Source organism: Syngnathus floridae, chromosome 18 (assembly GCF_059516105.1).
Source record: "Syngnathus floridae isolate MCC-2025c chromosome 18, RoL_Sflo_1.0, whole genome shotgun sequence".
Lineage (NCBI taxonomy): Eukaryota > Metazoa > Chordata > Actinopteri > Syngnathiformes > Syngnathidae > Syngnathus > Syngnathus floridae.
In genome coordinates, this window is record NC_142430.1 from 3,477,980 (window position 1) to 3,501,367 (window position 23,388).

Genomic DNA, 23,388 nt, shown 5'->3' on the forward strand with positions numbered 1-23,388 from the left:
CAAATTCAAGGAATTGCAGTGGTATTGAAAAATAACAAAACAAACTTATCAAAATCACAAATCCCTGTACTGCTAAATGTATGAGAAAACATTAGTTCTAAACAGGAGGACTATGTTTTGAGGACTCCACCAATAATTTATAGGAAGCTCACAATATTGAAACATCAATAAAGGTGTCCATTAGATTTCGGGGTGAAAGAATGACTTTAAAGGTGAAATTCTGTGAAATGTCAATAGTATGTCAGCGTTAACGCCATGATCCTACCTCATGAAGCCTTATCTTGTGACCTCATTGGGACACCTTTGTCTTTTAACACCGTGCAATGCTTTGTGGTGACATCCTTAAAGCTTTGTGTTGCCTTGTTCCTATGGTGCTTGCGGGTTGTCGGGTCACTGTCATCATGGTGATGTCAGCAACAAAAGAAACTGCAGGATTCTTCCTGCTTTAGATTGAAATTGCACTTATATTTCACTCCCCAGATGAAAAAGCCAACGTGGGTGTGTTTTGTGACCACTAGATGTCATCATGGCACACTAACATGCAGGAGATGAGGCTTTCAGTGTCCTCAGCTTACATGGATGACATCACCAATCCTGCAGGGGAACAACACCAATCCATCCATCATCTATTTGCTTGTGCATGTATGTATTCATCTCAACTTAGTTCCAAGCCACTGATGATATAACAGTTCACTCGCCTGACTTTCATGCTTTTGCCATCTTTGGGTTCCCACTCAGTGACAGTTGATGTGAATGTAAATGGCTTTGTGATTGACTGGTTTCAACAGTAAAAAGGGCCCGAACATGGATGGCTAGATATTAGCAGTTCACTTCCTCTATGCGGTTAGTTTTTGCAGTGCGAACTAGTTTCTCAGTTATAATTGTACTAAGTTCATCTTGTTTTTCCTTTTTTTTAATCACTTCACTGGTTTCTTTTATATCAAACTAATTGTTTTAGGTTCATTACCTGACATGTTTCGGCGGTTTCTTCTCAGTTAGGTGTGAGATATCAAATAACAATAAAACATGCGTGTGTGCCACCTGTCGGGGTATTAGTCACACAGGGGAGCCTCGGCGTGCCTAATGACTTTCATTATTCAGCAGCAAATGTTGCCTCTCGGCTTGTGTTCCATGAAAGTGAACATTTGCTGCAATAGCATTTTGTTACAAACAACAGTTGTAGGTACATTTCCACAATCCTATGAGATGCAATGCTAAAAAGGAATGAATTGGAAATTATCTTCCTGATGTCATAATGAGAGGCTTGTTTCATGTTTTGGTTTGCTTTTATAACATAGGAAAGTTAAACATCATACAGAGATTCCAATATGATGTTCTTATGGTAAAGGCTCATTAGTAAGGTGCAATAGTTTATTTAGTGCATTTTTTTTTTTTTTTTTACAAACTTTTTTTTTTTACAAACTCCTAAAAAAATAAAATTGCACATTTGGATGTTATAGACGTCACGAGAAGCAGTTACATAACAGCTAACCAAAGGCCTAGGAAAGAAAGCAGCTCTTTGAGCGTCACGCTATCATGATTGCGCTCGATCTAGGTCAATCTGTGATTAGCCGACCGTACAGTAGACGAGTAGCTGAGGATTATTTGCTGTCCATGGTGACGCCATTCGGTTGTGGCTCAGACTGGCCGTTGCGTCATTGCCTGAGCTTTGTGTGTCCTATCTTCAAATGATGACATCATCCTGTGCCACGACTGCTTTGAGACATCACATCTAGTTAGTGATGTCACTGAGTGAAATATGGCATCATATGATGTATGTGTGTTTGGCAGGACATTGTGGTGCCCATTTCCTGGACAGCAGCTGAATTTGGCAAGAATTGGAATCTGATCCATGATCGCGAGCATGCTTATTGAAGCAATGATGTCATCAAATAGAGACAAGTTTCTTTTGTCTTTCTTGGACATCTGCGATCATTGCGCCACTCTAGTGAGGGAGAAAGGGGGGTCGGGGGTAAAAACAGGACGAGCGAGAGAATGTCAGGCACTGTGCCAACATGCGGGATCAACACTATGAAAGGCCACATGTGAATCACATTCAGCTCACATGTGCACGTTATCTTACTGGAGCACAAGTTGGACTTACACAACTGTCCACATTCCAATTGTAGATGGTTTGGAAATGATCAGAAATAGACATTGGGTAAAAATGATGAAACTAAAAATGGAGTCTGTCAATTACAATCAAGGGTGCAAGCCAAAAGGCAATACAAACAAGATATTGCAAGTCAATGTTGTGAATTTAATAATCCCATTACTGTTTATATACAGTATGTGTTTAATGGTCAAATTCATGTTAAGTGTTCAGTTTATGTTCTGTACAACCAATTGGCAGGGTCTCTGCTTGCTCTCAAATTCCCCCTGTGGTAATCATGAATGTTTCATAATGGCTGCGAGCATAGATCTGCCTCACAGACGAGTTTGATAAAAAGCAGACTAAGCTAGAAGTGCACACTGAGTCACATATACAGTAAGTCATATTTTGGAAATGGGCCACCGTTCCACTCGGGTACAAAAGAACAGCTGCCTTCATGTGTGTGAGAATGTTTGTGGTGGCGATAGCCTGCAGGGTAACAAGCTGCTCGTTCACCTGTAAAATGTTTTTTATGGGACACTTTTGTCTGGCTTCACTTTGGAAAATCTAATTTGAAGCATTCCAATCTCCTCTTGTCAGAAGGGAGGTGGAGTTACTATGGACAGGCCCGGCCGGCTGGCTCCTTTTCTGTGACTGCACATTGAATAAAAGCCTTTTTTTTTTTTTTTTTTATTGGGGACACAAAAAAATGTCAAGCTGAGTGACAGCATTTAGTACACAGTAAACGCATTTGGACAGTCATATAACGAGTTATTAAGTAAACCTCTGAGTAACGTTTTCATTCATCAATTATTACCAAGCTTTTTTTTTGTTCTTTGTATCCACAAAAAGCCTAAGAGTGGCTCTTTGAAAGCAGTTCTGATAAAACTGCTGCTATGGCAACGTGCGCACTAATCTACAGTTTACAGGCTTGCTGTTTTTCTTTTGCTCACATTGCATTTAAATGAGTTTGGTTTGGTCCTACTGTATTGGAATACTGCTACAGTACATCATTTTACTCATGCCATTCAGATGCCTTACAGGAAATGGGAATGTCACTTCCCCCAGTGTGTGTGTGTTTGTTGAGGCTGGTGCTAATGCATGCAATCAGGCAGCACTGATACAACAGCGAGAGCAGAAAGAGTTATGTGTTCCTTTGTGTTCCACTCAGGATCTCGGACACAAGAGTGGCCGGAATGGCACACAGCCATTGTCGCGGGTTCATTGCGGTCTCACACACATTGCTGTAATCTTTGGCAGCTATAAACGCAGACAAGCTGTGTCAAGATTTGTCAGATTAAAATTATGAAATGTGACGAGGCACTTGGCTGATTGCAACAAAACACGGAATGTTTGTCGTAATTTAAAAGCTTTTAGTTTGAATACTGTAACTACAGCACATCGTAAAAAAAAAAAAAAAAAAATCTATTTTGTGCTTCTAAAGGGGGTAAAATCAAATGGACAAAAATTAGATTGTTATTTCAGTGTTTGGCAGATGGTTGTGACAAATATTACAATTTTGCTCCTCAGCTCACCCTCAGAGGTCAATAGCGGGTGAAGGGTCACGTGTCTGCAATCGAGATTGACGAGGAGTGTGAGGCGCCAACACTGTCCGTTCCTGTTCTGCTAGCTGGTGAGTTCAATTTTTCAGCAACTTGCATCTTAATAAGGCATCTTTTGCAGAGAAGCAACAATTAATTCATAACTAATCAATTATCAAATTAGGTGGCAATTACAGTTATTTGTACTGATTTTCACAGCCTACATTACAACTCTGGGTCAACTTGTGTTCATTAGTGTTCTTCTTTGTGTTGCAATTGTCGACATACATTTCAAATCCTCAGCAACTAGAACATTGACAAATTGGCACATGCTCTCATGATCAGTTCTCATAGAAGAGCAAGTGGTGTGAAAGTCAGTTTAGAACATGGAGTCTTGGATTTACTGTGGTTGTGCTAATGTGTTGGAAGCTTGTGGACAGCTGGTGTTTTGTGTTTACATCTGAGGAGTCAACGATTCAAGGAGACATACCGGTTGCTTGCTTTGCAGCTGAACTCGTCTCCTTCTATTCTATCCTTCATTTTGCTTTTCATCTGTGGCACTCTTTCGGGGTGAGGTGTTACCAAAATACCTTATTGGGGTAAAGAATAAAGAGGTTAGTTAACAATTCCTCAATATATCATAAGATCTTCATTAACACATTAAAAGCAATGTTTTTTTTCAATCGGTTGACAAACAATATTTATTTAGGTTCACAAAAATGATAAGTTAATTATCAGGTAGTCCACAAATATTGTGGGAATGGTCTCATACAGTCATACAAAGTGGGGGAAGTGGACGTACATGAGAAACCATTTATGAACAGGCCAACCCAGAAAAACACTCAGATTTAACCAAATAAAGTAGGAAGCAAGGGAAAGATGAATTGATAAACAAGTTTGATCAAAATAAAACCAAGGGACTTTTTTTTTTTTTCATTAGATTCAAAATTGCCCTAATGGTTTGACTTAAAAAAAAAAAAAAACATCCACCAGGAAGATAAAATATTATTTATCTCCAAAAATAAAATAATGAAAATAACACAAATCCAGGGGTGGACCCTGCATGTAATAATATATTGCCATAAATCAGGGTCACCCCCACTGAGTTGCCCTTTGCCCTCCTTAACAAATTGGAGGACCGGCAACTGATTCAGTTTTTGATTCAAAACACAAATAGCCACATTCATATTGTAGGAGAAAAAATCTTTAGAAAAAAAAAGACCCACTATAGCAAAAATAAACAAATAAAATCTTACAATATTTACTTTTTTGGTATCGTACTTGAAATCCTTCAATTGTCTCAATAAACCATTGTTTTCTTTAAATATTACAACTTCCCTTTTCTTGACTATGCTTTGTAGCCTTTTCTATCACCCAAAAGTAGTTTTCGCAATCCTACAACTTTTCTCTAGAATCATTTTTTCTTTTTTTTTGTATGGCCCTAATATGTCTTCATCTCAAGCAACCTGTCAGGGGTATTTCTCTTTTATCGTGAGATGATCCAACTCAAATTAGCTGTCATTATTAGCTTTGGAAAGCATGTGTAATTTTGCTATAAAAGATATTATTGACAAGTCATGCAAAATGTTTACAAAGAGTCAAAAAATGGAGTAGTCACGTCTCCCCCTCCCCCCACCTAGAGCCAGTTTAGCTGCTTTCGCAGAACCGCCTCGGCTCCCAGATAATAAAACTATCATCGTTACAAACAATGTTATATTAAACCACTAGTGATGTTTTGTTTTTTTCCTTGTACAACCCATCATCTCAAAAGTATACAGCTGTAGACATCGGTTGAAAAATAAGCCGTTGTATTTGCGGATAAGCTAGCATGAACCAAAAGAGGCATCTGCATTTAAGATTGGGGGGAAAAAAAAAACGCCCCAAAATTGTTAAGAATATGTCCTGTGTCGTCAGCGCCAACGGTTGGTTTAAGAAGAATCCCTGATTGGCTAAAAGAAGTCAGGTGACCACCAGGTGAGGTAAGAAGAAGCCCCGCCTTGACGATGGGGATGAGAATATGGAGGCGTTTCCTCAAACGCATGTGTATTTGTGTTTACATAGACATTTATATAGATTTTCCACGTACGGGTTCCAACCAGACGTACACACTGGTGCATGATGCTTCAGTCACTTTAAAACACTGCATTGCAAGTTCCTCTGTCGTCATGCAGCACAGACAGTTGTGGAAACACAACAAGACCAGTGGGGGGGGAGGTTGGGGAGAGGGGCTGAAAAAAAACCTACAAAATTTGCTGCCTTGAACGTCCTTGAACATCACATAGAATCCTTGGGCGTGACTATTTTTTTTTCCAAATTCAAATATTTCTCTTGTCATTTATGTAAGAAAAAAACTAAGATTTCACATACACTCTTATTACTATGTGTGTGCGTATCTTCTATTTTTTTTTTTTTACTTTTCATATTTGCATTGGTTTTCTCCTCTTGAAATTGTTCACCCAAAGTTTTTCTTGGTTTGCGTCTTTCCATATCTGTCCGTCCATTCTTGCCACATCCATTTTATTTTTTATTTTTTTTGGGGGGGAAAGACAAAATCGCCCGCCTCTCCGGGGTTGGGCGGGGGTTGGTGGGGGCGTGGCAATTCATCTCTCCGCTTCCATCGCTACGCTCGCCTTTTGCTCGGCGCCCGCGTGGGGGTTGACGCCCGTGGGCCAGGCGGGGCAGGGCTGTGTGGGGGGCTGCCCCTGAGTCCAGAGTCCCTGCGGGGGTGGCGGCACACTGGGCACGTTGGGTGACACCCCCCAGCCGCCGACTTGCGGCGGCGGGGGCGAAGTGGCGGCCGACGCCGACATCGGACTGCCGCTGTTGAAGCTCTCGGACGCCTTGAGCCGGGAGAACATGGTCAGGGCATCCGGGAAGTTGGGTGGTGTCGCTGGTGTGTTGGCTGGCGTGCACATCTGAGGGTAGGAAAGGAAAACCACGGATTAGTGCAGGGGTGTCAAACTCATTTCTTTCGCGGGCCGCATTGTAGTCATAGCTTCTTTCGGAGGGCCATTATGACTGTTAACCCAAATAAATGTATGAGCACCTCATATTATATACAGTAAAAGATGCAAAACAAACTGACAAATAACTCGTTTTCAAATCAGACGAGTAAAAACTGGTCAAATATTTTTAAAAAAGATATTAAAAGTGAAGACAATTTTCAATTCTATTAATGACACAAATTTGATGCACAATTTGTCTTTGCGGGCCACATAGAATGATGTGGCGGGCCGTATCTGGCCCCCGGGCCTTGAGTTTGACACCTGTGGATTAGTGCTTTTTCAAAACAGGAAGTAGACATTTTGACCATGCGCTGATGGTGCTCAGAAGCTCAAACATCCCTCTGCCGCCCCTTTTCATCCGGTTTCTCCAAGGTTGGGTCAAGCGACACCCTCGGGAGTACAAATCAATTCATGATTCACTGAGAGGCCAGGTTGTCTCTTTTTTTCTCACTATGAATAGACACCAAAATAATCTTATTGTGTGCTTCCAGGCAACACACCCAAAGTACACACACACACCAAACTCATGACTGTACCAAAAACAGCAACCAAGTGCCTTGAAGCTTGCAGGGCCAATGTTTTGTGCCTTTCACCCACTTCCTGCACACAACTCCATGCCCAGCTTCGTCCAAGACATTTGTCACAAGGAAAACAACAACCTGCTGTATTCCAGCGGGAGGCAAAGGTGGAGCCGCCTTCATCCAGGAGGCTTACCACTTAAAAATAAATGGTAAACAGGACACACACCCAAGTCACAGACTTTATATATAAAAAAATAAATTAAAAAAAGAGGTCACTGCAGGCTCATTAATATAATCAGCCCACCGATCAATTGGCCAGGCTCTAAAAACCAGCTTTGGTGAACTAGTACTACTACGTAATTTAAAATCTTGAAAAACAGGATAGGCTGGAAAACACTGAAGCTTCATGGCACCGACCTCAGTCTGAGCCACTGTATCCTGTAATGCCATGGAGATTGCCACGCGCTTGACCTCGGAGTCAGAGCGGTGGTCCGAAAAACAACAGGAGAATAGCATTCCTCTCGAACAAGGGGGTGGCTGAAAATGAACCAGCGTGCCCCCTAAAAGTGCTGCTGCTTAATATTTCACAGGGTTACGCTTAACTAGGTTGGACTGGACCATAGGTTCTCCCTTTGGCACGCCGTTATGTAAGGTGAGCATGGTGCACTCCTGTCAGGAAGTGCTGGCTCATGTCTTTGAGGCCGTTTCCTGCGGTAAAACGACACCCTAGAAAGTACCCGTGACCTCTACAGTACGGCTTTTTGTGAGCGCACTACGGTGGCGGCTAGTGTCTGGATTTGTTTATCTTCTGGATGGGTCACTGTGGATGAGGCCTTCAATGTCCTTGAATAGAAAATGAAGGCAAAAACCTGACACCTGTCCTCTCAGGTTGTCTGCCAAGACCGCTGACTCATCCATAAACATACGCAGTTGCATTGTTTTGCTAACACATGCCTAGGCCATGTTTAGTTTTTGTTTGAGACTCAACAGAAGAATCGGAAAGGAATGTAAAAGCATCTGTCGCCACAGTGGGATCATTAGGAACAAACTGCCTGAATGTAATATTTGTCAACGATGTCACATTAAATTAGCGAAAAATTAATCATGGAATGAAAACAACAAAATGCCTCTTTGGAATCTGCCGTAAAAGATTAATCGAATTTAGTGAGGAATTCTAACATTTCAAAACGGTCAAAATAAATCCGAATTACTTTGAAATGCTAGCAACATCTGACTATAGAACCACATTGCTCGGGGGGACTGAGATTGTGTAAAAAATATTTTCCATGCACGGTCTAAAAAGAACAATGCTCCATTTGTACCGTAAAGGTCACTTCAGCACCAGACTGTGTACTGTAAACAAATAAAGGATGCACATTTACAAAGAAGCTGTTCAGAGCAAGGAAATGGGCACGATAAGTAGATTATCCCAAAAAAAAAACTCAAGTGAATGTAACAAAACAGTTAAGGCTTAACTTTATGTTTACTACGTGCTGAGCAACGAATGTAAAGTTAATCAAAAACTGATTAGGATGATTGATTTTCTTTCTAATGACAGAAGCCACTGCTCCAAGTGGAAACGCTGCCGGGTATAATCCGAGTAATGTTAAGTGATCGAATCAAAGAGTGATTTAAATTCAAGAGTAATCTAGCCATTTGGAGAAAAAAAAACACGGCGATTAGAAAGAGTTGGGAGTTTGTGTTCAAAACGCAGCCAACAAGTGTGGCGTTACCATAGGGACGACTGTTGTAAGGAAAGAGCGCAGATCTTTGAGGCTCTGTGGTCATCGCCTGGCAAGCCATACTCGATGCCGTACCAGAAATAGGCAATGGCGAGCTTCAACTCACCGAAAAACTCCACCGTTTGTGAGCTGAACGTTGGTGCGTGTTTGTGTATGTGCAAACAGATGACATGGGAGGTATTTCAAACCTCACCAAACGCATTCCTGAGAAATACTTCGAGTGTGTGCCAGGCTTAAAGGACCAAGTGGGGGTTCTCTCATTTTACATATTACGTTATGTTATCTTCAGTGATGCTACATCACAGGACAAACTCCCCAGGCTTTTAATTTTTACAATATATGAATAGCAATCTACTCATTTCCTATTGCTCCGGCAAGTAGAGACACATAGTCGAAACCAGAAGTTTACACAGACTATAAAAAACTCACATACGTGTTTTGAAATGAAAGCAGACTACAAGTTTCCTTGAGATAAATACAACAGTTGCATAAGTGCATTTGCAAATGAAGAAATGTTTTGCACCAAGCAGACTGTTGATAAAATAAAGATTGCCTTGTAACATTGGTGTTATTTTGGATGGAATGTTTATGAGGGGAAAGTTAAGTCAAAAGTCTTATCAGAGGAGCAACAACATGGCACTTGTGTACAACTTGGGCTAACTTGAAACGCATAATAATAGATTACTTTCCTGTTTTTCCACTGGCAAAGTGGATGAGTTAATCACTGCGCAAAGTGAAAACATTCGCCCAACGTGTCCAATGAATCGACTTCTTGCCGGCATGGAAGTTAAGACCAACCCTGACCTTTCAACTCCTTCCCACTCAGCTTCAAGCAGCTGAAATCCCTTCTATGCACACAGTTGATCATTAGCCAGTCCACCTTGTGTTTTTGTATGCTTATGTCAAATGTACAGTGAAACAACACGAGGAAGACGGAAAGACATTAGGAGGCCTGCGACATGAAAATGATACAAGTGGGAGACTAAATGGAACATTTGTTGCACTCTGTAGTACGCGCGACAATGCCAAGCATGCTAACAATTGATGCCGTAGTTCACTCATGTGTAGGAAAATAGTTTGGCTTGGTAAAAGACCGGCTACGAAAACTGGGCCGAAGGTCATCACGAGTGAGAGCAGGAGCAAGGAAAGCACTCGGGGTTCAGATTGCCTAGAGAAACACTATTTGTCACTATCTGAACGAGTCTAGTGCCATCACTTTGCTTCACTCGGCAAACTTGGGATCGTACACTGCTCGGAACAAATAGGAGGATGAGAAAACGGCTTACAAACGAGATCCAGGCAAGCAGGAAAAATGATGAACTAAGCTTGTGAAGGTGAGAGCACAGGAATAGTAAGATTAGATCTTAGCTAGTCTGTGTTCAAATGTCAGCTGACCCCGAGCCAGACTGCCAAACGGGCCAATGTGACAGCAATGTTTAGCTGCAGAAGAAAAGCGGCTTCAAAGTTTCAAGTAGTTTTCCTGGCCTGACCGCAGCATAGGGATGAGAGAAGTGAATTGGAAGCAGAAATCTTTTCACTAAGCTGTGTGTATTGAAAAGCCTTTGTGCGAGTGGTTAGGCTTCTGGGAAAGCTGTGCTCCAGGAAACGTGCAGGGCAACATGCTGGAACACGAAAGAGCACTGCCCGAGCTAGCCACTTCAGATGTGGCCAACTGCCTGGCATAGCAGCCTCACCACTAGTGCACGGTAATGGGATTGCTCCTGTGCATGACAAAAAGCACAGACATTGGGTGAAATGCATTAAATATTGTCTATGCTATTGTCTGTCTATTGTGGCTGACATACAAAGCAGGCCTTAGTAAGCCTGGCCAAATACCTGGCATTAGCATACTCCACTTAGCTAGACGCGTCGGTGCAAACAGTCTCCTTTATTCACCCATCATCTCTAAAACGTCAACGTGACGACACATGGTGGTCCAGACACATAGAAATGAGAGCAGACAGTCGATGCGGTCCTGTCATGATTTATGAATGGCAAATTCTGCATCTGTAAGCATGGACATGGAATCACGTCCAAGTCTAATCTCGGAGATAAAAACTACAAACCCACAGGAAGTGAAAGAAAGGCTTGGTTGCTCTACAGAAACTGCACATTGACCTTAATAAAATGCGCTGAATTCACATTGATGGTAGTGATAACCAGCAATTACGACACAACGAACTTTGTTTGTTCCTGACATTTTATCACACAGTATGGGGGTACTCATACATAAGTGCTATCTAAAAAGATAGATTTTTTTTTTATTTTTTTTATGACAGCATTTTAGGGTGCTCTAGTTTTTTTTTTTGTCTTTGTACCATTACAACCCAGTCCCGACTTTGTTCCCGGGAAACCACATGGGTCCCTTCCTGCATTTTCTTTAACTGCCATAACTGTGGCAGGATTAAAGCAGGCTTTGTCACTGTGTTAGCCTCTCGGCTGAGTCACATGATGATAGGGGGGGGGGGGGGGGGGGGTCACATGTTCCCGGACAGCTGTGGAAGTCATCCAGCTGGGCCACTTCCTTATTTCTGGTCACATGAGGATTCACTGCTCATGTTTATAGAAGCTGTATGAGGAGAATGTATCATCATGGAAACACAGAGCTCTGGGAAGAACAATTGTTTTTCCCTCTAAGATCTTAGAGAACACGTCATGACACGCAGATAGGATCAATCAAAGATTACACAAAACTGCATTTTTTCCCCCCTAACTGCCGTTTCAAACCCGAGTAGAAGAACGTCAACACGCCCTGATGAATCCTACAATTCAAAATAAGAGATAACCGTTGAACAACTGTCCCACGTGTGGGTTTATGTAGGGCACTGTGAGTGACACACTGCACACATGTAAGGAAAAACAAACACTCTTGACCGGAAGTATGTGCGATTAAGGGCAGCACGTTCACATGGCGTGCCCAAGCACACGCAGTCAAGAAAAAAAACCTAAATGACGACAAGAGATTTAGCAAGCTAAATCCTCCCATGGTTCTTCTTGTTCTGGTGTGTGTGTGTGTGTGTGCCAAGTAACATTAAGAGACTTTTTGTCAATAAAAGGCACACTGGTGAAGCGGAATGTGAAGGCTTGTCTACCTTTAGGAACAGCCCACACCAGAAATGCTCCGTTGCCATGGTTAAAATAAAAATATATTTGAAAGAGAACCTCCATTGATGTCAAAAATGGAGCTGGATAGATTTTTCTCATCTCACTCTCAAGGTACTAGTTTGTGATTTAACTAGGACGGAAAAACTATCATTATAGAGACACCTCGCCTGCACTGTCAACCTGGTCAGCCAAAAAGACATTTTCTACTGACTAGCGAGTAGAGATGGGCAGAGGAACTAATTAGTCGGTTCACTGACGGTTGAGAATTCTGGCAATGGCCTGGAGTTGATTTTGGTCTTTTATGCAATCGAGGCAAAGGGCAGTGCAGTACTTGCATTGTCAACTCAGTACCAAATATTTAGCTTTTTTTTTTTCTTTTAAATGAATAACATGAGCCAATTTAACCCCAACTCCAACCCTGGAATGAAAGCAAGTGTTCAGAACATTCAGAGACAGATTGTTTTATTCTCATCAATTAATTAAAAAAAATAGGTTGCCTTAGCTCTTTTGCATAATTGTAGTTTCAACAAAATGGCTTACTAATAACATTTTTTGTTAGTATTGCCATTTGACATGATAATAATCATTAAGAGTGAGAACACTGAAGCAGACTGAATTTAATCTCTACTGCAATGAACAATGTGGCATGCAAGCTGGCCATGCCACCCTACTGTACTAGTGTTGTGAGTCACACATGCACACACACAATGAGCAACCTCAAAATACATGATAAAGCACACGGGAGGAGAAAGGCGTACATGTTGGCATAAGCCAAAAAGAGGAGAAGAATTTGTGATTACGCAAGAACACACCTCTAAACACAACACCACACATATTCGGGAGGCGCTCCAATGTCTGCTAAAGATTGGAATGTATTAAATTGAAGATACTTTTATTGGGACAGGACGATGAGCAGGAGCCACATTGTTATGAAAAAATAATTAAAGCGGCTTTAAAAATCTAAATAAGGCAAAACGCACTGCCCCGTAACTTACAAGTAAACAAACCCGCAATTGGATGACAAAGTAGCGTTGTGATTTACTTACTCATCGTAATGTCTTTCCTAAAATGGAGTTTGATTTAATGAATGACTTTCAGTTAAAATAAGAAATGCACATGAAAGGAAAGTGACAGTTTAGGCATGAGGTGTTATTTGAAATTTGATACTGACAACAGAATCTGCTACCTACCGCGTACAAATATCACACCAATTTATTTCACGAGGGACCCTTGCGGGATAGAAGACATAACTTCTTATATTCATACTTCAATTCCTTCCTCGCAAGGAGAAGACACTCAAGACTGTATGAAACATAGTAAATGGCCTCCTGAAGTCACACACTACGCCACGCCCTTTAAAGACATACGTCAAAACAGCAATGCTATGTGTTTACACTGTATTTAAGGGTACGCTTCTTTGATTATAAAATGATAAACTAGGTAGTCAAGAATCACTGCGGTGCTTGAGATTTCAAAAGGTTAAAGTGTGTGTGTGTGTGTGTGTTTATATAGCCCCGACACCTTCTACTTTACCCTACAATTGTGTCTGCCCTCCCTCCCAAGGTTGCTGATGTGTCATGAGAGAGGGGGAGTAGCAACAAGCAAATGAAATGAATACAAGCACAGTGAGACTATTGAGAAAGGCACTGCCTGCCCCTCTTCCAGGAAACACTGTATTTTCCGCTCTCAACTAAAACGAATGTCCTAAAAAAAAAAAAAAAAAAAATCTTTTTTTTCTTTTCTTTTAAACTAAAAAGCATTAGTAGTTCCTTCTTTTTTCCCCCTTGGAGGTTCTGTGTCAGCGTGGCTGATGCCTGTGTGTGTTTACAGTATTTCTGGAAGCTCACAACATGGCCGACATGTGCTTTGTTATTGTTAGTAACACACCAACCCTCCCAGCCTGTGAGGGTCGGTATCGCCCTTCGTACAACCTAGGACAGTTTAATGCTTATGTCGATTGTTTAAGTACATAAAGAAATCAACATTTTAAGATTAAAGATTTATTTTCACCCCAAACTCACCATTTGATGATGATGGCCATATGGGATATTTGTTTCTTGAAAAAAGGCACTGAGGGCAGTCTAAAAAAAAAATCGAAACAAAACAGAAGTTAGATTACATTTTGTGTGTTTTATTATCAACAGAGAAGCCAACGCTACGGTCGATCGTGACTTGTTTCGCAATAGAACAGGCATATGGCGAAACAATTGCATGTCCGGGTTTGCAAGACAAAACGGTGGCCATTTATTGCGGAATTGCACACACATGAACAACGCTACCGTAGGTCGGATTATAGAATTTAATCTCGAGTGAAGTCTAATTGGATATGTTTAGGGAGTGCGTTTCGCAACCCTGCTACAGCTTTATATTGTGTGCAAAATTAATATTTAACTTCCAATTACAGTGAAATGTTTGAAAAGCGCGTTTGTTGGACTACAACGAGGTAGGAATGTTTGGCGAGGCACACAGGCGCTAGCTAGTCGATCGTCGCAAACATAAACAGTCGCCGCGTGCAGACTTCATTTTCTTTTCCCCTCACCTCAAACTGCCAATGTGCCGCCTGCAGGAGCTGCTTCGCTTGGTCTGCTGCACAACCCGCCGTCAGGACGAACTGGTTAATCATGACTTGATGTTTAAGTTCATCCATTTTCGACGAAACCCGTGTCCTAAGTCAAAAGCAGACTTTCGACCGTTTTCCTCTTTTCTTCACTCGAGTTGTATTCCGTCTTCCTCCCCTTCAGTCGTCCACCATTACAGCCGGCTGGCCGAAAACAAATATTTACTGTAGGAGCGGTGGGGCCGGGACCTCGTGTGATTGGCAGCGCTATTTAGCCAATGGAGTCAATACAATGTGCAAGGGAATTGTAGTCCAAAACAGGAGGGTCTCTTCTCACGCGTGGCTTTTAGTCGTGTATGACTGCCGTGTACGAATTCCTAATGATATACAAATCCAGAAATCACATGAAAAAGATGGATTTCAAACAGCAACTTAGAAAATGCAATGAAATTAACGCAGTAGCTCTAAAAAGACGTAGAAGTGTTCTCGGCGACAGTTTATTTTGGACTACAAGTCCCACAAGCACCCGCATTGTTTGTAAAGCTCCAAGAAGGTTGACTTTTGTGAATGACGGCCGCTCTCGTCCAATTCTGCCGCTCGCAGCACCGCTCTTTTGCCAAATATGGTAAACAAATCCACCAACGCCAATTACATCGCTCCGAGTTAATTTAGGGACAACCGATAGCCATGCGTGTATAAAGCGACAAAAATGTATCGCACTGTTCCTACAGAATTTATATTCGTTATTGCATGCACTCCTAATTGCTACATTGTCGCCAAATAAAACGGCAGCATGTACAAATGTGGTGCATTTATGTTGAACTAATCTGGTACAAAACATCCGGATGACATACAAGACAATTCAATTAAATGATGAATAACATACTGTAAGCAATTGGAGGGAAATCAAATTAAAAGTTGTTATTATGGGCACAGGAAATAAGTCACGCGTGACTTGTTCAATATTACACTAACACACATCAAGCACACTAACAACAGGATGCGGTGACAGAGCAGCATTAGGATTACGTAATTTCCGCAATACTACTTCCTTTGTTAAAATGCAGATGTGCAGATTATAGTCAGACAAATGCAAGGTTCTGATTAAAATATGGAATTTTCGTACAAACTGAGATGCAAATCAATCCCACATAATGATGATTGCACCTTTGAACATTTAAACGCTCTTTTATCAATGGCAGGTTTGTGGGAAGCAGTTTCACAACAATGTTACAGTTGGAAAAAACGACCTCTGGCGGACAAATGAAGATTTAACAGCCTTGACCGCATAATGTACAGCACACACATTACGTGTAGGGTTTGTTTTGCGACGAAGTTCCGTTCCAACACGAGCGTCGTAATTTATACGTAAATCGGAATTGCCATCCTAAATAAATTGCCACTTTGTTTATGCGGGATGAGGGGGTATTTTTAATGCGTGTAAATGTTACTAAATATTAAAAAGAATCAAATAAATCCAATTAAAAAGTTGCGTGCATGCACGATATTGTTAATACAATCTTAATTGACTGCAATTTTGGTTTTTCAAATTACGTGTACGTCACCTATGCTAACATCAAGTAATTCATTGATGCATGAATGTCATTATGAATGTGTGGTAGTTCACTTGCGTGTATTTTAAACACCGACTAAAGGTCAATGATGCCATTTACAAGACTGGTGTTGTAAAAAGCCTTCATCAAACGCCTTTTCCCAAACCATTACATGTAGATGTGCTGTGGCCAGTACTGTATTCATGTCTGCTCACTGCTCAGTCCCTGGTACTGGAAGACAGTGGGAAACTGGGAAACAATAGGAGCAGCTGTTCAAATATTTGCATGTCTCACCAAGCAAGGCCTTTGTTAAGAGGGGACCTGAACAAACCCAGAAACACTGCTAAAATCAGCCTCTCTTGACGGGATGCGACAGCTGGCTTGACATAAATGTATGCACATTCTTTGAGTGTCAATGCATGGGCAGCGAGTGATTCTCAGGGCGCCTGCCCCTCCAAATCTTCATTAGATGTGTTTGTTGGTTTGAAGAATAGAAATCATCTCATGACATGCCCTATATAACTGTTTAGCTAATTAGGAAAAACAAAACAACTACAAAAGCATTTGTGATCACACTGGTGCAATTAATGGGTATTTGGAATTTGTAATGCGGCATAATCCACTAGATGGCAGTGTTTCATTGAGAATAAGAAAGACGTGCTCGACGACAACTGTTATATTAGAATAAAAAAAGAATAAAACTTGCTTAAGCGCGTTTTCAGTTTTGGATGTAAAAATGAATAAAACTTAGAACACAAAAATGTATGAACATTTTTACTAGACGTATAACCTATATTAAGAAAAGGGTAAGTGAAATAGAACAGACTTACTATGGAATTATAGACAGGCCTATATCCTAGAATATAAAATATTGTGCAGTGCAGTGATCAAATGCTCAGAAATAATAATGGTAAATTAATTAAAAAAATATAATCTTGATTGACAATCTTGATTTATTTGTCAAAGTCTTATTGTTAAGGTTTTCAATGCTACTTTAGACAGCTGCACTAGTGTATATATCTGAATTGTAACTATGCAAGTAAAATATGTCATTATTTACAACTGTTAGCAAAATGTTTTTCGGTCATTTTGCTAACTCATCAAAATGGTTATTGTATGGTTGCCTATATTATATAAAAGTAAAATTAAAAAAATTATACACGTCAGTCAGTTTTTTTCTTCTCTTTATGACTTTACTAGTTAGAGTGTAGCCTACTGTACGTATGTAATAATAAAGAATATTATTAAGTGATTTACATGTAGTCATCTGCACGAGGGCACCTGACTACTCTGAACACGATGAAATGCAGTTTGTAATAGCCAGTCAGGGTTTTCTTTGTATCCCTAGGCGTGCTAAAGTATCTCATCGCGGGACGTGTGGCGCGGAAGAGGTGTACAGGTCAAATTTCAGTGTGTTTAAAAGCTGGGAGGTGAAATGGAAATAGACTATTTGAAAAGAGGCAGAGGGAAGGAGAGAAAGGGCAAGGCCAAGCAGCCAATCACAGCTCCCTCCAGTCACTTGAAGTGATGGTGGGCAGTCTTTCCTGAGCTCTACGTTCATCTTATTGTACTTCCTCCTCGGCATCTCACGTATTGGCTCGACAGCAGTTAAACAGTGTTGACTCAAAAGCTCACCAGAGTCGACATGGAAGTGATCTAAGTGGGTGTTTTTTTTCCTTTTCCCTTCTTTTCATTGTGGTTCTACATACGCCGCAGGAGAGACCAAACCGAGCCCTCCTCCTGCCTCTGATGCACTTGTTGCGCACGTACCTGATGCGCCACTTGAGTCCTTGAAGAGGCAGGACGCACTGCAACAGGTGCAGGCGCAGCATCGTCTAAAAAAACAACTGAAAGGTAACTTTAGAGTCATTGAATGCATTTTAATTTGTTGTAACACAACTTTATGTACGTTTGAATCTCATTACGCAGTGGTTATATTTATGGGAGAATTGTGTTTTGTCGCTTTCAGAATAAAAACGCAACTTTAGATGCCAATCTGTTAATTATTCGTCACGAAAAACCAGGATGCCGGTTCTGACGAGCCCAGACAACGCTAATAAGTTTAAGGAGAAATGCTTGACGGCGTACCCGGATCATCAAATCATCGCATCCGACTCGCCCCCCCTTGATGACAGCCTCACCAGCCTCCACTGGCTCCAAAATTTCTCCATCGTGAACGCAGATCCTGAGCGTCCCGGTGGGGCCGCGGCGCAGGGCTGCTCCTCCTCCTCCTCCTCCTTTCCCTCCTCCCATCAGCATCTTTTTCTCAAACGCTTTCCCAGAGGGGGCACCGACTCCCCCTCCAGCCCTCCTGCCGGGGACACGGCCGCCACGGGGATGCCGCTTTACCTCGGCAGCCCGGTCACCTCCGGGAGCGACACTACTCTGGTGCCGCGCTTCTCCAATTACGTGCATCTCGGCAGTGCGTTCCAGTCCATCCCAATCCAAGCTTCCCCCCCAGCGGAGGTTGACTACAAAACAAACCCAAAAGTCAAACCGCCGTATTCCTACGCCTCGCTCATCTGCATGGCCATGGAAGCCAGCAAGCAGCCCAAAGTGACTTTATCCACCATCTACAACTGGATCACAGAGAATTTCTGCTACTACAGACACGCGGAGCCCAGCTGGCAGGTAACTGAAAACAGAGCCTTCCTTCTATATTATTGATGAGTTAGGGTTAGGGTTAGGGTTAAGATAAATGAGTGTGTGAGCGAGGGAAGAGTAATTGACTCTTGTGTCACCATCATCACACACCCCAATCTTGTAGGAGAGTGTTGGAGGGGACAACTATGGTGAAATACACAATTTGATGATGATTTATATTTTTATTACCAATGAGGGGTGGAGCAAGCACTTAAGTGTGTTTGCTAATGAGGGCTCCTGAGAGATAGCTAAGCTAGCTATCAGCTAAACACAGCTGATTATGTTTTCAAAGTACACGACACAGCTTCCTTGAAAGCCTCATTAGGGGAATTTGCTTCCAAACAACAACAAAAAGTACACATCTCCTTTCCTCCAAGTTCACCTCATTTGGTTAAGTCGCTCTAACGTACTGTTAGTGAGTCTATGCATGTGAGTGTCTGAAGTGTGATCAGTGGCTAACAGCAGCTTTTGTGTGTGTCTGTTGACTGCCACAACGATAAACGTTTTATCCTACAGATCTATTTATCTGTGATGAGAGCCACACAAGCATGCACTGTAGCTCAAATGTTCCTTCATTTCATAGAACTCGATCCGCCACAACCTGTCCCTGAACAAGTGTTTCAAGAAGGTTCCCAGACAGAAGGACGAGCCTGGCAAAGGAGGTTTCTGGCAGATCGATCCTCAGTATGCCGACATGTTTGTCAACGGCATCTTCAAACGCCGGAGGATGTCTGCAAACAGCTACAACAATAGCGGGTCTGTCCATAGACAGAACAAATTGGTTTCGAGTAGCCACAGTACCCATAACAGCTGCCCTTATCAAAGTGGCAAGGATATAGGCAGCAAGCGGAAGAACCACAGCAAGGCCATAAGGGCGACCGAGTCCCCTCTTTTGGCAACGGAGGCCCCAAAAACAGACATCCTGAGGGGGGATTTCGACCTGACGTCCATTTTTGATGATGTCCTGAGCGGGAACTGTAGCACCTTTGAGGATTTGGACCTCAACACGGCGCTGAATTCACTGGGTTGCGAGATGGAGGTAACCATGCAAGGGAGGCAGCAGTCGGCCGGGTTGGGGCACTGGTGTGGCCCAGGAGACCTCATGGGACCGAGCCAGCACCTGAATCCCTCCCAGTCGCCCTACGCTTATCTGGACATGAGCCTCGCCTCGGCCGTCAACATGGCGGAGCTTCACGTGCCGCCGCAGCATCCGCAACAGCTGGACGGACAAGATCAGCTCCTGCAGAGTCAAAATCAGCTGCAGAATTTCGAAGAGGCTTCCTCCCTGTTCCAGGAGCAGCCGGAGGAGGTGGTGTCCTGGGAGGAGCTCAAGGAAGAGGCACAGGCCATTCCACTGACTCTGGATCAGAGCTTTGGCCTGTATGAGGGCTTCTTTATGGAGATGCAACCATGGGAACGGGTCGAAGCCTATCTGTGATCATTGAGTCCCACTTCCATTAATGTCCGATGAAAGCCTGACTTCCAGTCCAAGGATCAACCTTTTATTGGCTTTGTATTCAAACACAATAACACCACACATGTTGACTTTTACTCAGCTCCCCCTAAAGTTGGGAAGAGACTAATCAACGTTTAGCAGCTATCTTACGCTATATTTGGTACACGAAGCAGCTTTGATTTCAACGTTGCTAACTGTTGAACCAGGGCGAACGTTTAAAACAGTGAAATCTTTCAACAAGATGGACGAAAGACTACAAAGTGGAAATGGACGGCAGCCATTTTTTTGGGTGAACTACCCGTGAACAAAAGGCAGGATCCAATCAAAACGACTGAGCACTGTCATAGAAGTGAGAAGACACCAGGATTCTATTTTGCTACATTAGCATTCAACTGGCTATTACTTTGGGACTAACAGTACAGTGTAAAACATCTAAAATGCCATCTCCAATGTATGCTGTGTGGTGATGAAAGTTGCAGATAACTTTAAAATGTATAGTCTGAAATTAGCATTAAGTCATTTCTATATATTAATAATATTGCATATTCACTGCAGTATATACCATAAAACAGGAACGTTTGCCACTCTTCTATACTGAAAAGGGTTGAAGGTGTAAAATGGATTGCCTTGTTTCTCAGTCAAACATTATGCACTTTGATAGGCAGAGGATCTAGTAGATGTCTAATATTCACGATGTCAGCGTTTATTTTTCCCGCTGTTGATGTAAGGTTTAATGATCACAGTACACTAAAATGATCACCCGGAAGCTCCAAAATCGCATTTATGAAGAGACGATATTTTTTTAAAATCATTTTTATTGGCATTTGACGTCAGCACAATTTGTCTCAGGTGTAAAAAAAAAAAATATCTCTGATAAATGCGCCAATTTGCCCTAATCCTGCGCAGCCATTTATCACGTTTGGCGGATGCAATCCAGGTTGTGCCTGGTCAGTTCCCACATCAATTTGTGTGTGCAATCAAGTTTCATCTGATTTTGCATGCACAGTCGTAAAATCACGCCCTAATTGCCCCTAAGACTATTGCAATAATGTATCTGGCTTAAAAAAAATAACACACTCTCTTTGGTTGTATATAAATGTTATCTGAACTACAGTTGCATATACTTAGCATTCGTTGACTATATTTCGCCAAATTATTTTGATAAAAAAAATATGCAGGTCATTGGTCTTTGTTGATTCAGAAATCTTGTCACTGGGTGATACTGTTTCTTTCTTTTGATCTTTTTCTAAATATAAATGGGTTTGTCTTTGGAATTAATCACCTAATTTTAAACATGTATGAGAATAATAATGCTGTTGGACTGAGCGTAGTTAATAGAACCTCAACTGGAAAAAGGCCAGTTTGAATTGATGTATGGTATGAAGTGATTTGGTTTTTTCTTTATTCTTACAATGTTGTTTCCTTTGTACTTTTTTTAAAGAGCTGTTTGAACATGCAACCATGCTTCGATGCAATACATGGTCTCAATTAAAGAAAGAATGAGAATTCAACAGTGTCCTTGCCATCTATTTTGTATCAAAACTGCAACTCCTTAATTCTAAAACTGTTTAAAAAAAAAAAAAAAAGTGATTCAACTTTGCCACGACTTGACCTATGCTATTCTATATATTATTAGCTCGTACGCCATCAACCTGATTTGTGAAGCACCATTATAAGGTTAATGATTACATATTGGGCTTTAAGTAGATTCAAACTTTATGGAGTGTGCTTCACTATTCGGGAGACGGACTGCGCTATTAAGCATGTCAAATTATGGCCAGTAATGATGGTAATTATCCGTTTGCAATCTGCTAAGAATGACGAAGAAAGCCAAATTGCTTTATTTTCTTCTTTTGTCGATCAGGGCGCCCTGTTGGAAAAGCTCTTCCAAACCGACCGCCTCTGCCCATGCCGGGTTATATGAAAATACGTCTTTCCAGCCCAAATCTCTTTTTAATTGAAATTGTTGGCTGGCTCAAAGCTTACCGGTGGCGGCAGGTCATGTGTGGAGATCTCCAGGAATAACCCAGATTCCCTAAAACAGCATGGGACCACTACAGTCAGATTCAAGTCCTCAGCGTGAGCAGTGTGCACTGACCAGCTGATGGAGAAGCTGATACTGTGACAGTCAGAAGAACAACGTCACAATCTGGATAATAGGCTAAAAAAAGTCCAATTGCCACTGTCTGTGTCACACGTGGTGCCCCTGTGCCGTTTCATTACGCACGGGGAATATTTGTGTAGTGCCAGAGGTTTCATTGTCCACGCCCCTGCTGATGTGTGTGTTGCCCGTCGAGTGTGTTGTTTACTCGGTGGCCGCGGGTGCCCCGTGGTGGCCCAGATAACACTATCTCTGTGGAGCCAGAGGCCCGCGGTTCTATTCACAAGGCAATCGGATGAGAGACCGGGACTGCCCAGCATGCGGACTTTGCTCAAAGAAGGAGAAACAAGCGGAGAGCCATCTCTGCTTGCTTTTAATGGCTTATAACCTCCTCATTGGCGCCCCTAAGGGAGGCCGTGAACCAATCCATGTGTTGGTCACAGAGGTGGGGGAAAAAAGGCAGAAAGATGGAATATGTGGCCATTTATTGCCATCATGGCACCCTCTGGACCAAGCATGATTAGAGACACACATAAACAGGGTCAGCCAGCTTTGCTAAAGAAGCGCCCCTTCTCAGTGTGACATGTTGACAGAGGCTTCAATTCTCTATTTATTGGGGATAGCCAAAGACCTATTCAAGGGGAGGAGCAGATAAGACACATGATGGGGGTCCCTCACTAATTAGACCACTTAGTGTGGCATAAAGCAAGGGGTGCTGGTGAGAAAATGTCCAAAGTCTGCTTTATAGCCTTAGCGTATCCTTTGAGCACCAGCGATTACATGTTAGATAGCAGATAAATGAAATTTCCTGAATGGCGCATGAACTCATAAAAATCCCTTGTCTTTTTCATTCATCACTAAAAGAAACCTTGTGGGGTAACCTTAACCTCTTTGAACCAGTGGGAAATTGTCATCCAGCTCTGGTTTCCAAGCTCTCATCACATATTGATAAAGGAAAAGACTGGAATGACATTCAACAGTCGGGCCATCCATTAATGCCCTTCCCTCGTTCTGGCAGATGAGGAGGGACTTTACAATTATTCCAAAGTCTGTTCCAAGGATTTTGTTTTTG

General features: G+C 42.0%; 2 protein-coding genes across 2 annotated transcripts; one reads left to right on the forward strand and one right to left on the reverse strand.

Annotated features, from left to right (window-relative positions):
* The first annotated feature begins 416 nt into the window (after nucleotides 1-416).
* Nucleotides 417-21,726, forward strand: foxj1b (forkhead box J1b). Its single transcript, XM_088359677.1, has 5 exons — nucleotides 417-642; nucleotides 3,623-3,725; nucleotides 17,833-17,970; nucleotides 18,086-18,747; nucleotides 19,343-21,726. The coding sequence occupies exons 4-5, from the start codon at nucleotides 18,142-18,144 to the stop codon at nucleotides 20,195-20,197; spliced, it is 1,461 nt and encodes a 486-aa protein (XP_088215803.1). The 5' UTR covers nucleotides 417-642; nucleotides 3,623-3,725; nucleotides 17,833-17,970; nucleotides 18,086-18,141; the 3' UTR covers nucleotides 20,198-21,726.
* ubald1a (UBA-like domain containing 1a) lies at nucleotides 4,306-14,794 on the reverse strand. Its single transcript, XM_088359678.1, has 3 exons — nucleotides 14,546-14,794; nucleotides 14,028-14,087; nucleotides 4,306-6,548 (listed from the first exon to the last, which is right to left on the reverse strand). The coding sequence occupies exons 1-3, from the start codon at nucleotides 14,651-14,653 to the stop codon at nucleotides 6,234-6,236; spliced, it is 483 nt and encodes a 160-aa protein (XP_088215804.1). The 5' UTR covers nucleotides 14,654-14,794; the 3' UTR covers nucleotides 4,306-6,233.
* Nucleotides 21,727-23,388: the final 1,662 nt, after the last annotated feature.